Below are 14,914 nucleotides of genomic sequence, written 5' to 3' on the forward strand. Positions count from 1 at the left end.
TCTCTGAAGGATATCCCATGTTACCTTAACCAGGAGTAGTGAGGGCAACAGGGAATCTGTAGAGTGATTCCTGAAGGACAAACTGCCAAACTCCACTGAACAACATGGGCAAGAAGTCTAGACTTCTGTTTCTGCACCACCATCTTTCAGAAGAGGTAGATAGTTAACAGCAGGGCTTCTTTTCCTCTCCTACTTTTAATTTTCGATCTCTTAATTTCTGCTTCACTGACTCTTTGTCCTGAATTTGAAAAGGTGCTCTTCAGCAATGACTGTGTTGTGTGCTCAAAAATGGAAAATTGCCCTGATTCAAACCTCATTTAAATTTATCTCAAGAGGCTGTGTGCAAATGTTTTATTAATAAGCCATACATTGGCAAATTCAAAGATTTTCACATAAAATGTAATCAAGTTCATTTTTTTTATTATTAATTAATTCAACAATTACTTATAAATCACTTCATTGCATTTATAAAATGTTTAATATGTGTCTTATAGTTTTCCACCATGGCTTTATCTCGAAGGACAAGATAACCTATACATTCTTCAGGCTGCAACCCTGTGTCTGCAAATCTTCATAACATGGTCTCTGCCTCAAAAGATTACTGCCTTTGGTATCATGCTAGGATTGCCTAGAATTGTGCAATGTTCTGCATTAACAAACATCAACCAAGTTAATATTTCATTAAAGAACAGTGAAGAAACTAATACCAAAACGATCATTTTGGATCAACAATGTTGTTTGTGATTAAGAACTGTTGAAATTTGAAGTCAGAGGCAAAGTGAAGAGTATTTTTACACTGAATAACTTCACTGAGGGAAGGTAGTCAAAAAACCAACAAATATGATTATAGGATGAAAGTTATATGTCCAAGTTTAGCAGATGTTTTAATGTTGTCATTATGAATTTGCAAACAGAGAAACTTGTGTGATAATATCACTTCTGTGTTTACAACACTATGTTAAATCAGGGATAAAGCACACCATGGATTAATATTAAGCGGAAGTCAATTGCTGACTTAATTGGTATTTGTATTGTGCCACACTCAGGTGAAGCAAAATTTTTCTCATTAGCTAAAAGACAATCAGTTGATCGGATTTTCCTATAGGGACATCAACAATCAAAAGATTTTATTGTCAGGAAGTGACACTTAGTCTCCTTGATTTTTTTAATGACTTTTGCAGCTCAATTATATTAGAAAAACAATTTCGGTAGGAGTTGGCTGTCATTAACTTCTACTTAATTGCAGATAAACTCTAGTAAAAATATAGTTTAGGAATTTCTTCACAGTTATAGAATTATTCATTGGAGTTTAGATTATTGAATTGTTATTCTAATAGATACTTCTAATTTTCTGAATAGAATAGAATTAGCAATACAGAGTTTTATTTAGAAGTGCAGGGATATGAATGTTGAGGTTTCTCTTGATGAATTGTCATCACTGCTGACCTGCAGCTTTACATGGTTTGTTGGTAAAGCAACTTCATGTCACAGAAGCTGGAATAGATCAGCATTTCCACAGCTGGTCAAAAATGCTTAAGGCTTTCTGCTTTCACCTCCAACTAGAAGAAATTAAATACTCAGTTTGTGATAACTTGGGCTTCCTGATATAGAAAGACAAATAAAATAAAATAAATGAGGTAACTGAATTGTATGAACACACCAATTCTACCAATCTCACTGAATGAATGAATATTAAGGAAAATCCTGAAGTAGACCCATATTGTCAAATTCAAGGACTTGTCTGATATTCTAAAGGGGTTTATATTTCTAAAAGGGTTTTGTTCGATATAGAGTTCTATACAGAATAAAATAACCATTTTCACCCTGTTTCAAAGTCCATCAAGGAGAAGGATGCAGTCTACGGAATGTGTTTGTACTTGGTTCTGAGAGAACGTTAGAGTCTGAGAAGTAGAATGCAATATCTGATAAATGTTTCTTTTACTAAAAGTTCCTTTAAATTGCATTTCCCAATTTTGGTCCCTTAAGTTTGATACTGAACAGTGAAAGTACAACAATTGTTATTATTAAAAGCTTTTAGAATAGGAATGTTGAAAATCTTCATTTATACCCTTTATAACAGCAATTCTGGGGCTGTAAAAAGGAGCAGAAGCATACAGGTGAATGCATGCAGTGGCTTGAAGCTAATAACCATTCCTGCAGCGTTTTCAGTTGTGGTTTTCATCATAGTTGAGGTGGAGGGTCATATAGTATGGTGTAGTAGTGTTGGTCGTAGGAGAGGTCATGTTGACATAAACTGTGTAAAGACATCACATTTATTACATAATCATTTTTAATTCAGATACATTTCAAATATAGGTTTGCTTTTTACTAAGCACAATATATATAAAACATGATAATAAATTCAACCCTGGAATCCCTCAATTCCTCAACTGTTAAAGTGAAAACATCCAGTGATTAGTCAGCCAGGTTTTAATTCTGCAAGTGTGGGACAGCTCTGTAGAAACAGAATGGAACTGATGGGGTGAAAGGCCTCTTTCTGTGTCATTGTAAGCAAATAAGAAAACTTTGCAAGCCTTGTTGGTCAAACAAACTCATGTAAGCACAGCTGGAACAGATCAATACTTCCGCAGCTAATGTGAAGACTATCTGATCTTACCCCAGTGCTGAAGAGATTGAATATTCAGTTTGTGATAATTTAGGCTCCCTGGCATAGAAATGTCAAAGGAGTTACAATAAATGGAGTAATTGAATAATAAATACACATCAAATTGATCGCAATCACTGAATGAATGTTCAGGAATATTTGAGAATTTGTGACACTCTAAAGGGGCTTATTCTTCCAATAAGACCACTATTTACACCCTGTTGCAAAGTCCATCAAGGAGCAGAATGCAGAAAACTGAACGTGTTTGTACTTGGTTCTGAGTGGAATTTGAGAGTGAGAAACTGAGTGCAATATCTGGCAGTGGGACAATTATGCAAAATTTGTTTTCCTAAAAAGAAATCCAAGTTCCTACAAAGTGCAATTCCCACCTTACGGTTAGTATTGAAGCTTTGGAAGAGGTATTTTGAAAGTAAACATTTCGTACTGTTACTAACAGCAATTCATAGACTGTAACAAGGAACAAAAACATATAGGAAAATCCATGCGGTGGCTTGAAGCTACCAACACTTGCTGTGAACCTTACCGTGTGTAGTCATTGGAGAAGTGCCTGCATTTTCATAGTGGTCATGTTGGTATAAACTGTGTAAAGAACATTATATTTATTACATAATCATTTTTACTTTGAATACATTCAAAAATATGGCATTGTCTTACCAAGCACAATATATGTAAACATAATAATGAATTCAACCTTGGTCCCTCAATTCCCCATCTGTTCCAAGTGAATACAACCAGTGATTCGGCAGCCAGGTTCTAATTCTGCAAGTGTTGGCAGTGCATGAGCAAACATGCTGCTTGTTGAACCACAGATCCATTAACAGCCAACTCCGCCAGATTTATCTGCATGTGATACTTGAACTTCAAGTGGAGCAATGATCACTTTGTTACAGCTATCCTCAGTGTCCTTAAGGGTTAACAGACTTGAGTTCCCTTTCTGAACCTCAGCTGTGATCTCCCAGGCCCAAAAATCTCTCCACTATCTGAACTAAGGAACTCCTAATGGAGGGGGTAAGGAAAAACAGACCTTGTCCTAACTCAAATCCACTACATTGTCTGTGTGGGCTCCTGGCCAATTGCTCCCCTTTTAAGAAGATTGTTGTCCAGGTCGGCCTAAAGGAACTTGTGTTCCTCTGACTCATGTGACATGGGACAGAAAAGGAAGGAGAATTACTGCCTGGGTCTTTAGTAAGGAATCCAGTAAATTTTTCATGCATTTTCTCTTAAAAATAACAGAGACAAGAACAATTAAAAAAGATAATTGAAATGAAAATAATGGAATTGTTCTTCATCTGACAATAATTATCCATCCATTATTGAATATTAAAATAAATCTTACAGAAAGTAATAGAATACAGCAGGGATACAGGCCCTTCGGCCCAACCAGTCCTTGCCGACCATGGTGCCCACACAGCTAGTCCTAATTGTTGGGGTAAGTTATGTGTTGGGGTAAGTTTTGCAGCTCAATAATATTAGAAACTTGATTTGATTAAGGGTTGGTTGTAACTAAATTCCACTTAATAGTTGAGAAACTCCAGTTGAAGGAATTCCTTAGCATTTGTGAAATTATTTAGTGGAGCTTATCTTATTGCATTATTGGTCCAATAGATGCTTCTCGCAGCTACCATTGGGCAGGAGGTACTGAAGCCTGAAGTCCCACACCACCAGGTTCAAGAACATCTACCTCCCTTCAACCATTCGGTTCTTGAACCAACCTGGACAACCCTAATCACTACCTCAGTGTAGCAATACTGTGACCACTTTGCACTACAATGGACTTTTTTTTGTTCTGGTTGTGTTCTTTATTGTATAATTTTTGTACATTTTATGTATAAATTTATGTTTTGTGAATGTTGGATATATGATGCTCTGTGCCTGTGATGCTGCTGCAAGTGAACTTTTCATTGCAGCTGTGCATACATGGACTTGTGCAGATGGTAATAAACTCCACTTTGACTTGCTTTAACTTCTGAATAGAATAGGATTCTAAAGAAACATAAGCGTTGGGTACTGCCTCTCAGGTGAATGCATGCTCTCTGTGTGACTCTGTGGATTTGTCTTGTTTTCTGATTTCCTCCCACATCCCATAGCCATGCTGATAGATGAATTGGTTACTGTAAATTACACCTTACTGTAGGTAAATGGCATAAAGAACCAAAGGGGAGTTAATGGGCATTTGAGAGAAAATAAATAGATGGGCTACACTACAGGGAAATAAACAGAGGGGTACTGGGACTGATGGGATTGCTCTGCAGGGAGCCAGAATGGAACCCATGGGCTGCAAGGTCTCCATCTGTGTCATATCTGCCAAGCAAGTAAGTTGCTTTGTATGGTTTGTTGGTCCAGCAAACTCATGTGACAGTGGAACAGGTTAATACTTCCACAGCTAATCTGACATGGTGAAGGCTGTCTGATCGTGCCTTTATGATGAGAGATTGAATATTCAGTTTGTGATAATTTAGGCTATCAGATTTACAAGTACCAAAGTAAATAGAATAAATGAAATAATTGAATCATATGACCAATCACTGAATGAATATTCAGCAAAAAACAGGAGTAGATTGTTACAAGATATTTAAGAACGTGTGATATTCTAAAAGGTTTATATTTCCAATAAAACTCAGCCCTACGTAGAGTAAAACCACTATTTACACCCCACTGCAAAGTCCGTCAAGGAGAAGAATGCAGAATACTGAATGTGTTTGTACTTGGTTCTGAATGGAACTTGAGACTGAGAAGCAGAGTGCAATATCTGATAATGGGACAATTACGAAAAATTTTGTTTTACCTAAGGAAAATACAAGTTCTTACAAAGTCTAATTCCCACTTTTGCTCCCTCAAGTTTGATACTGTGAAGACAAAGTATACTAACCTTATGGTTAGTATTAAAGATTTTGTTATTTTGAAAGTAAGCATTTCATACTGTTAATAATAATAGCAGGATAGACTGTAACAAGGAGCAGAAAGATAGAGAATATCCAGGCAGTGGCTTGAAGCTACCAGAACTTCCTGTGACCTTACCGTGTGTAGTCATTGCAGTGGAAGTGTTCATGTCGTCAGAAGCTGCGTAAAGACACCACATTTACAACATCATCAATTTTACTTTGAATTCATTTCAAGTACAGCATTACCTTTACCAAGCACTATATATATATAATTTTCATGATACATCACAGGTACATCCCTCCCTACCATCAATAGTATCTACAGGAGGCGCTGCGTCAAGAAGGCAACATCTATCATCAAAGATCCCCACCATCTGGGCTGTGCCATCTTCTCGCAGCTCCCATCAGGCAGGAGGTACAGAAGGCTGAAGTCCCACACCACCAGGTTCAGGAACAGCTACTTCCCTTCAACCATTCAGTTCTTGAACCAACCTGCACAACCCTAATCACTACAGTTTAGCAACACTATGATCACCTTGATCAATTTGCACTAAAATGGACTTTGTTTTATTTGTTCTAATCGTGTTCTTTCCTGTAAAACTGTGCATAATTTATGTTTAATTTATGTTTTTCTTGTGAATGCTGCTTATCTGATGCTATGTGCCTGTGATGCAAGTTTTTCATTGTACCTGTGCTCACATGTACTTGTGCATGTGACAATAAACTAGACTTTGACTTTTGATAATAAATTCAACCTTTGGGCCCCTCAATTCCCCATCTGTTAAAGTGAATACATCTGTTAATTTTTCAGTTAGATTCTAATTCCGAATGTGTGAACTGAATGAACAAGCATGCTGTTTGTTGAACTGTAGGTCCATGAACAGTCATCTCTTCTAGGTGGAACAATGATCATACTGTTATATGTAGCCTCAATGGATTAACAGACCAAGTTCCTATTGAGTATCTCAGCAATAACCCTATAGGCCCCCCTCCAGTATATCAACTGAGGTAATTCTCATTGATGGCTAAAGGAAAATAGATTGTCTAAATGAACACCATTACATTGACTGTGTGGGCTCCTTGAACAAGGATAAGAAGTAGGAGGCCAGGTCAATTTCTATCCTCTTAAGACTATTGGTGTCCAGGACAATTGGAGTTCCATTGACTGCTCCAGCCAAGAGGAGCTTGTGTTACTCTGAACCACGTGATTTGGGTCAGAAAGGGAAGGGCAATTACTACCTGGGTTTATTGAGAGAGTGGGAGAATGGGAAGAAGCCCGAGACTTTTTTTACATTTACCTCTTAAAAGAGGCAAGAACAGTTAAAACAAATCAACAATATGTTCTTTATCATACAATAATTATCTATTTCTTTATTGAACATTAAAATAAATCTTACCTTTTTTAATGGTTTTGTTGTGGCAATATGTTGCATTTCCCATCATGATGCATGCTCTAGACAAAGATGGAAACACATGAATGTTGCAAGTCCTTTCTCATAATTACTTATTTAACAAGTCAGTACTGTTCACCTAGTAGAGGAAAATGTTTAAAATAGTTCCATGCATAGAGATCTATGAGGGACCTGTTATGAGGTTGTCCTATTTTAGGCTTTTGTTTGGTTCTAGACCTGTTAATTGATTCTAAAGATGCCCAATAGGAATAATTATCAATATAACATTGTCAATTACCAGATTGAGATAATGCAATCAAAGAATGAAGGATTTTATTTATATGGGTAACACTGTAGCCAGAATAATGATTTCTGAAAGATAAAGGGTTAATTGTGAGGAACTTTAGAAAGAAAAAGTTCCTAGTCTGTTCAAAGGATTGTAATTCAAGATCCAGCACAATTTTCTTCCATTTGAGGCCTGACTGTTATCTCACAAGAGAAACAATCAATATACTGGTTGATAGTTGGTTCTGTTATTCAATGTCCAATGTCAAGAATTTCTTCTTGACTTCTGCAGATGTACATTGCTTATGTTGTATTACTGCAGGTAGATGTCTTTAAATTGCGGAAAAGGTTGTCCATAAACCCAGGAACAACATCTGTACTTGCTGTACGGATATCTGTTCTTCTTTGATACTTATGGACTATAAATGCACTGCACAAGTCATTTACTGATCTGGATCATTCAATGATTCAAAGCATGTGAAGGGGAAGTAACTTGTAAGAACCTTTGACGGGAAGATGAAATTAAACAATACCTGAAGTTAACATAACTGGCGATGTCATTAGGTGAAGTCCATCGTTCAGTTATGGGTAGACTCCCCTCCCTTGTGACTCCTGCACAATTTGTGACATTTTCATTTTCATTTTCCCATGTCCCTATGGAAGATCCATTCATGTAAGCTGTCAGTGTGACCGCTACTTTGCTTCCCATTCCTGAAGTGGTAACTGAGAAAGCAAAAAAAAGTTAATATTCCCACACATATGCAAGGATGTGAATAGCAGCACTTCAATGTCAATTAGTTGAAATTTGAAGGGTAATTTGTTAACCTTCTGTTATTGCAGAACATTTCACCATCATTCTATCATACAATGAAATAGTGATATACTTGTAAGAATGAGTCAGCAAATTAAAATAGAATTTATTTGATAATTTACTCTTTTCACTTGCAGAACTCGGCTGACCAATGAAACAGTGGTACTGCATTATCCTGAGGACTCTGTGGCTCTGTCATAATCCAAAATGCTAACTAAATACTGTCTGACTTTACCATCACTGATCACCCTGTGGTCATCTGGCGAAATGAATTCAAGCTGCTCTCAGTGTAGCAGAAAGAGGCAGGCAGCCTACTTGTGATTTACCAGGGCAAGGGGGAGGAACTAATTTTCTTCTGCTGTCTTCTTCTTGCGCTAATGTGAAAAGTAATTAAAAAATGCAAGAAGGGGATAAAGCCAGGAGGATAATTCAATTATAGACCCATTCTTGTTGTTTTTCTAAACATTTTCTGGGAAAAGCTTCACTCAGAGTTTCCTGCAGAAGATCTGCATATGCAAGTTTTGCATCTCATGTCCATTTTGCGCAGGGGGTGAGTGGATTAGGATTGTTGATTTTAAATTTTATTTGACCACTGCGGAGTGAAATTCCTCTTCTATTTCCAATATCAATCACTTCCAATTTGAAGTCACCGGTACTATAGGCAAAAAAAGATCTAATAAAAAAAATTCAAGCTCCAGTGAACTGATCATCAATTTCTTCCAAACATTGACTTTTTACTGATCCTCTAGGTGGAATATTCACAGTTACATTTGAATCTTGAATTGATTTATTGAGGTCCATGCCCATACCAGCAAGACCCACAAGCCCACGAAGGTAAGAAAATCTTTTCTCAACTGGAGCAGGATTTAACTCAGCCGCAGAATTTAAAAAGATTAGCATTCATTCTGCTCTTGTTAAAACAGGAGGGTTGTTGTTGTGGAACATGGCTGTTTGTATTATGCCACAACTATACTACCGTTGTTTGCAGTAAACAATGGCATCAAATTATCCACATCTTATTAACCAGCATGTTGTTAGTTTGCAGGAGCTTTGGAATTCACTTGCGACAATAAAGGTGAGCATTGGGGGGTAGCCACATCTAGTGGGCTGAATGTAGATGACTGTGTTAAACTGGGTTGGAGGATGTTCAGTGCAGCAGGCTCCCTGACACCAGCATCCTTCAATTTCCGAAGCACGAGCTGAACATTTAGCCCAAACTTACAAACTAAAATAGGGAGGTAGGCTGCTAGGTTGGTAATCGATTTGGTGGACATTGGTGACTGTTGAATATTGGTTCAGGTGCTGTATGGAGAATGATCACCATGTTGAAGAATGACCCGAATTATATTTCAGACTGGCAGTGATTCAGATTTCCACCTGAGCTACTGAAGGTAAATTGTAAATTACCATGGTATGTCCTCAAACCCCTTTCAAAATTCCAGCCCTTATATACCTTTGCTTTGAGGTAGGAGGTAAGGTATCTTATTAGTCACATGTACATTGAAACACACAGTGAAATGCATCTTTTGTGTAGAGTGTTCAGGGGGCAGCCCGCAAGTGTCCGCCACGCTTCCGGCGCCAACATAGCATGCCCACAACTTCCTAAACCCGTACATCTTTGGAATGTGGGAGGAAACCGGAGCACCCAGAGGAAACCCACACAGACATGGGGAGAACGTACAAACTCCTTACAGACAGTGGCAAGAATTGAACCCAGGTCGCTGGCAGCTGTAATAGCGTTATGCTAACTGTTACACTACCTTGAACCCTTTTCTTAAATATTTGCACCCTTATCCCAATATTCCTCTCCAATGTGTTACCAACATTATAACCATTCCTCCTCTGTTTCCTGCACAAATAACTTCTGCTCAGTTTCCACCCTCAGGAAGACCTTAGTCGAGAATCTCAATGACGCTGAAGCAACTAAACCCAACATTGTGAAATTCTTCGTTAATTGAAATCTTTCCATAGATTACCCACCAACAACCATAGTTTTTCTCATCCATCACTTGAGTTTCATGAGCCAAGTCCAGGTCACCTTCACATTTCTACCCACAGCTTCATTGGCTATAAAGCATTTTGGAATATCTTCAGTTCACGAAAGGTACTATATAAATGTAAGTCTTTCCTGCCCCTGTGACCCCAATACAACCAGCACTTGATCTTCTTGTACCTACTGTCACTTCCTTCTCAGCACCACTTTCCTGCAGTAACCCAATATCCCCTAAATCCTTTAATATTCAACAATAAATGAAACTCTTTCATTAGCTATGGATGGAGCACTTTTCCTCATGCATTTTTGCACCATATATTTGCTGTAAGCTATGAATCAATTCTACCATTTCTTGTCTACTGTCATACTTTTAAATGTAGTTTCCCAATCCACTATAAAAGCTTAAAGGTATCTTTAAATTAAAAAAATCAAAAGATATTAAAACTTTACCAAAAAGAACTGCTGCCACAAAACAACAAATTTCATGCCATAAGACAGTGCTAATAAATTTGATTCTGATTCCAAATTGAGAAAATTTCAGATTGTAGCAAAGGAGGACCAAGGTATAATGGTTATTAGATGACTATGGTTATTTCTATTTTTGCCATTAAATTTCTCATCTTGTTACTAATGTTTTGCACATTCAGATAATGAACTTCCGTCTTTCTTCCATTTTTCCAGTTCTGACTCTAACTGAAGGTTTACTTTTCTGTCCGTATGTGCTGTCCCTTCCTGACAGACTCTGATTATCATTGACACAAACGCTGGAATCTGGAGCAACACACAAAGCGTTGGAGGAACTCAGCAGGTCAGGCAGCATCAATGGAGGGAGATGGACAATCAATGTTTCGGTTTGAGACCTTTGGTAGAACCTCTTTCTTTGTCTGTTGTCATTGTCCTCATATGGACTAAGACAACTGGATCTCTCCTTTCCCATTCCAAGTTCATCTCCACCCTGAGGAAATGTCCTCAGTCATGGCACTAGGCGGCCAATGAAAGTGTCAGGGCTTGCACTTATGGCCGCAGGGACAGTTTCTTCCCTACCTAACTATACTGGCTCTATTACCACTACATTCATCTTGGCTCTGCCGACTTGAATGTTCCCTGCCCCGTGGTGCTGCAGTTAGTTTGCTCATCCACCCCACAGTTTGTGCTCTCATCCAGCTAGCCTACAAGAACTTCAAACCTGTTGGACAAGTTGAAGAGCCAAGGCTGCTGTAAGGTTACTGCCTGGATCCCCATATCCGCCTCATTCCTAGTTACACCCAATAAACTGATCAACTCTGCAATGCTTAATCTTATGGTTGTGACTGCCTCCTCCAGGTAACCTTCCCTCTCCTTGATGCATCACAGTGTTCAAACCTTCAGCTCCTCTGAGCCAAATTTATTTGTGCTGCTGACGTGGCCTCTGTGATCTGTTGGGTTCCACCAGCTCCCACATACTTCAGCCGCAACACATCACCTCACCTGTCATGTCTCTTTAATGTAATGAACTTATGCAATTCATTAAGTAGTGCACTGTTGCACTTGCCTCACCCAAGAGCCTTACTCATCAAAGTCCACACTCTATAGACACATTGTGCTAAAGCATACAATGTGTTAGCAGAACATACAGGCTTACATTCTTCTGTCCGACGCAGTCTGTGTCAGCTGATTCCAGTTAACCATTACCAGCTGGTTATCTAACTACCCAGCAGCTACGTGCTAATCACTATATAGTACAGTAATGCCTTGGTTTATGAACATTGATTCATGAATTTTCACTTAACAAAACATTTTCCAGGAAGTTTTCTCTTTTGTAAACCGAGGGATAGCTGTACATGTTTATCACTGTAGATGAAAACTAATGGATGAAGAAAATCTAAAAATACTGAATTAGAGAAACAAAAATTTAAAAGTCCACACTCTGCAAGCATTGTAGTTTGGACATTTTCCCTGTGCTAAAACTCTCTGTGCTTCGGCACAACCTACAGACCCCCACATGGTCTGAGTCTGTTGACTTCAGTTAACCATATGGTTGATTTTCCCCAGAAAGCCCCAATCTCTGCTCCACTCATAGCTCCCACACTCAGCAGCTGGCCTCTGATAGGCGAGGCAGAGGAACCTCAGCAGCCTCTGGTCACATTGTGACTGCGGAGGACATTTCCTTTGTACTCCCTGTGGAGGTCGCCTGTAGCAGAGGAGATTCCATGAACAAGCCCTCTGAAGTTGGAGCAGTTTGCCCTCAGTTGCAGTATAGAATACTTGTCGACGTCTTCTGTTGCTTCAGAATGACCCCTCTATCAGAGCCAATGGGCTCCCAAAATGTAAGAAGCCTTCCTCCTCCGAAGTTTTGCAGGAGACTCAGCTGCTCCAATTAAATGTACAGATCAGGAGGAACAAATTGTTCCCTGAAATTGGTTTGAGGCTTGGAGAGGAGGAGGTAAAACTTTCCTCAGATAGTTTACGCTACTCTCTATCTGTGTGTGATATACTCAGCATTCTGTACCGTTTGCTGGGCATTTATTGCACACACTTTTATCTTATAATGACACAGAATGAGGTCATTCAGGCCATAGGGTCCATATTGGTTCGTAGAGCAGCAATACTATCCGTCCCATTCCCCCCTCTCATTTTTTGTCCTGCACCTCTGACACTTATTTCCTCTCACACATGCCCACCAACTCCCCTTTGCCTCCTTTTGCCATTACAGGGTGTTTTACAGTGGGCAACTAACCTACAAACACCCCTTTGGGATGTGGGAAGAAACTGGAGCACTTGAGTGCTCATAGGGAAACTGTTCAAGCACTGCACGGACACAGCCAAGGTCAGGATCGAACCCAAATCCCTGGGGTGGTGGGAAAACAGCGCTAACACGCTGCCCTCAAGATGTTTTACTTCTACATTTCTTACAAAATCACTACCAAAGCTAAATGAGTAGTTTGTGATGTTCCTATCTCTGGAAGAACTCAAACAGAACTGCAGCAAGTTTAAAATTTTATCATGCAAAGTAATGAACTGCCCACACCTGTCTGTGCTATTTTTGTTCAAAGCAAGGGTCAGACAAGTAGCTCCTACAATTACGGCTCAGGACAGATGCACACAGCCCGTGCTTGGCACAGGTGTCCTGGCTGAATGTTTAAAATCTGGCCTGAAACATCGACAGTTCCTTCCCCCCCCCCCCAAACCCCGCCACCAGATGCTGTTCACCCACTGATTTCCTCCAGATTGTTTGTTACTCCAGATTCCAGCATCTGCAGTCTCTATTGTCTCAGTTATTTAAAATCAGATTCTTACAACACATGAACTATTGGGAAGGTTCCCTCCAAGACCTTAATGTAGCTAATTTGTGAACCAATGTTTAGGCAGAAGCAAGTTTTGGAGTTTGATACCCCTCTTGCAGAGGAATATCCTTCTCCATATGTACAAGCTCTTTACCAAACCTGTTGTACCTCAGTTCCCAAACATTAATAAGGCTTTATCCAAAATTAATGCAGGATGAAGACAAAATACTCAGAAAAAAATTAGCTTCCACAATCTCAAATGAAAACCATGCTTATTAAAACAATTTTAAAGTAATTTTGAAAGTTTCATAACAGGCTGCACGGAAGAACAAGTTGTACCCTTTGTGAAATTGAGCAGTAACTTACCATTGTAGGTTGTGTTTGGTTTGTAGTAGTGTGGACTGACGGTAACATTAAAGTTACCTTCACCCACTGCATTTTCTAACATGCAAGGATGCTTTGAATAGCTTGGTGTGCACTGAAGGAATAAACCTAGAAGAAGCACAGGCAGAATTGAAGCCATTTCTCTCTGTTGGGAGCTCTCAGACAGCTGAAGAGGTGACGTATCAGCAGCAGTTATGGTTCTTCTGATTCCTGTATGGTTTAAAGAGTGCCAGGTTGCACCTCCCCCAGAATATTCAAATTTAAGATATTTGAATATTAATGACACTGTCAGATGGCACTTTCTGGTTCTGCAACATTTTTTCCATGCTTCCCTGCTGCCAGTTCTCTGCGAACCAGGTGGAGTGGACAACTTATGATGAGATGGAATCAGTGATGGTCAGTGGGTTTCCCTGTTCAACCTGCTCAGCCACTCACGGATAATTTAGAAAATTAAACCCTACCCTCTGAGACTCATGGGTTGAAATGTGAACACCTAACTCCAAAAATGTGTAAAGATGTTATTGGTGCAGTCTGATGCAATTACAGAACCTGTAGAGGAGAAGCAACATACCTTAGCTGTTTTGATGTCACTACTGATGCAGATTGAAAGTTAAACAAACTTCCTTTAAACTTGCAGTAAAGTTCCATTGGGAGGCAGACAAGGTATGAAGTAGAAAAGGTTCTGGTATTTCCAAACTGCTCCTAGTTACCAGCAACCCTTCACTCTTGTACAGGTCACCTCTGCCCCAGTGGTCCAAGAAGATGAATCCTTCCTACCTGGACCACGACCTCAGTCACACATTCATCTGCCCTGTCCTCCTATTCCTACCCTCAATAGCATGTGGCACAGGGAGTAATCCAGAGATTACAGCCCTTGAGGTCCTGATTTTTAACCTTCTGCCCAACTCCCTATATTCACTGTGCAGGACCTCATCCTTGTTTCCCCATGTTATTGGTGCCAACGTGTACAACGACCACTGGCTGCTCATCCTCCCCCTTAAGAATATTCTGCAATCACTTAGAGACATCCTTGACCCTGGCACCCAGGAGAAAACATACCACCCTGAAGTCTCGCTCGTGGCCATAGAATCTCCTGTCTGGCCTCTTAACTATCGAGTCTCCTATCACTACATGGATAAGAAAGGTTTAAAGGGATATGGGCCAAACAAAGGCAATGGGACTAGCTCAGTCAGGTAACTTGGTCAGCACAGACAAGTTGGGCCAAAGGGCCTGTTTTCTGTGCTGTGTAGCTCTATAACACTTTGAGTCTATGACTACC

General features: G+C 39.5%; 1 protein-coding gene across 1 annotated transcript; it reads right to left on the reverse strand.

The window, feature by feature from the left end:
• Positions 1-403: 403 nt before the first annotated feature.
• Positions 404-13,834, reverse strand: LOC127583780 (placenta-expressed transcript 1 protein-like). Its single transcript, XM_052040114.1, has 6 exons — positions 13,618-13,834; positions 7,718-7,907; positions 6,906-6,961; positions 5,645-5,686; positions 3,150-3,205; positions 404-2,254 (listed from the first exon to the last, which is right to left on the reverse strand). Exons 1-5 carry the CDS (start codon positions 13,772-13,774, stop codon positions 3,159-3,161), a joined length of 492 nt encoding a protein of 163 aa, XP_051896074.1. The 5' UTR covers positions 13,775-13,834; the 3' UTR covers positions 404-2,254; positions 3,150-3,158.
• Positions 13,835-14,914: the final 1,080 nt, after the last annotated feature.

The sequence above is a fragment of the Pristis pectinata genome, chromosome 27 (assembly GCF_009764475.1).
Source record: "Pristis pectinata isolate sPriPec2 chromosome 27, sPriPec2.1.pri, whole genome shotgun sequence".
Lineage (NCBI taxonomy): Eukaryota > Metazoa > Chordata > Chondrichthyes > Rhinopristiformes > Pristidae > Pristis > Pristis pectinata.

What these genes read in the sequence shown, in the direction of transcription:
- LOC127583780 (XM_052040114.1), bottom strand. Translation starts at nt 13,774, where the DNA reads ATGGCTTCAATTCTGCCTGTGCTTCTTCTAGGTTTATTCCTTCAGTGC. An exon ending in ACCAAACACAACCTACAATG is followed by an intron (nt 7,908 to 13,617) that starts GTAAGTTACTGC and finishes TTGCTTTCTCAG; the next exon opens with TTACCACTTCAGGAATGGGA. An exon ending in CAACAAAACCATTAAAAAAG is followed by an intron (nt 5,687 to 6,905) that starts GTAAGATTTATT and finishes GTCTTTACGCAG; the next exon opens with CTTCTGACGACATGAACACT.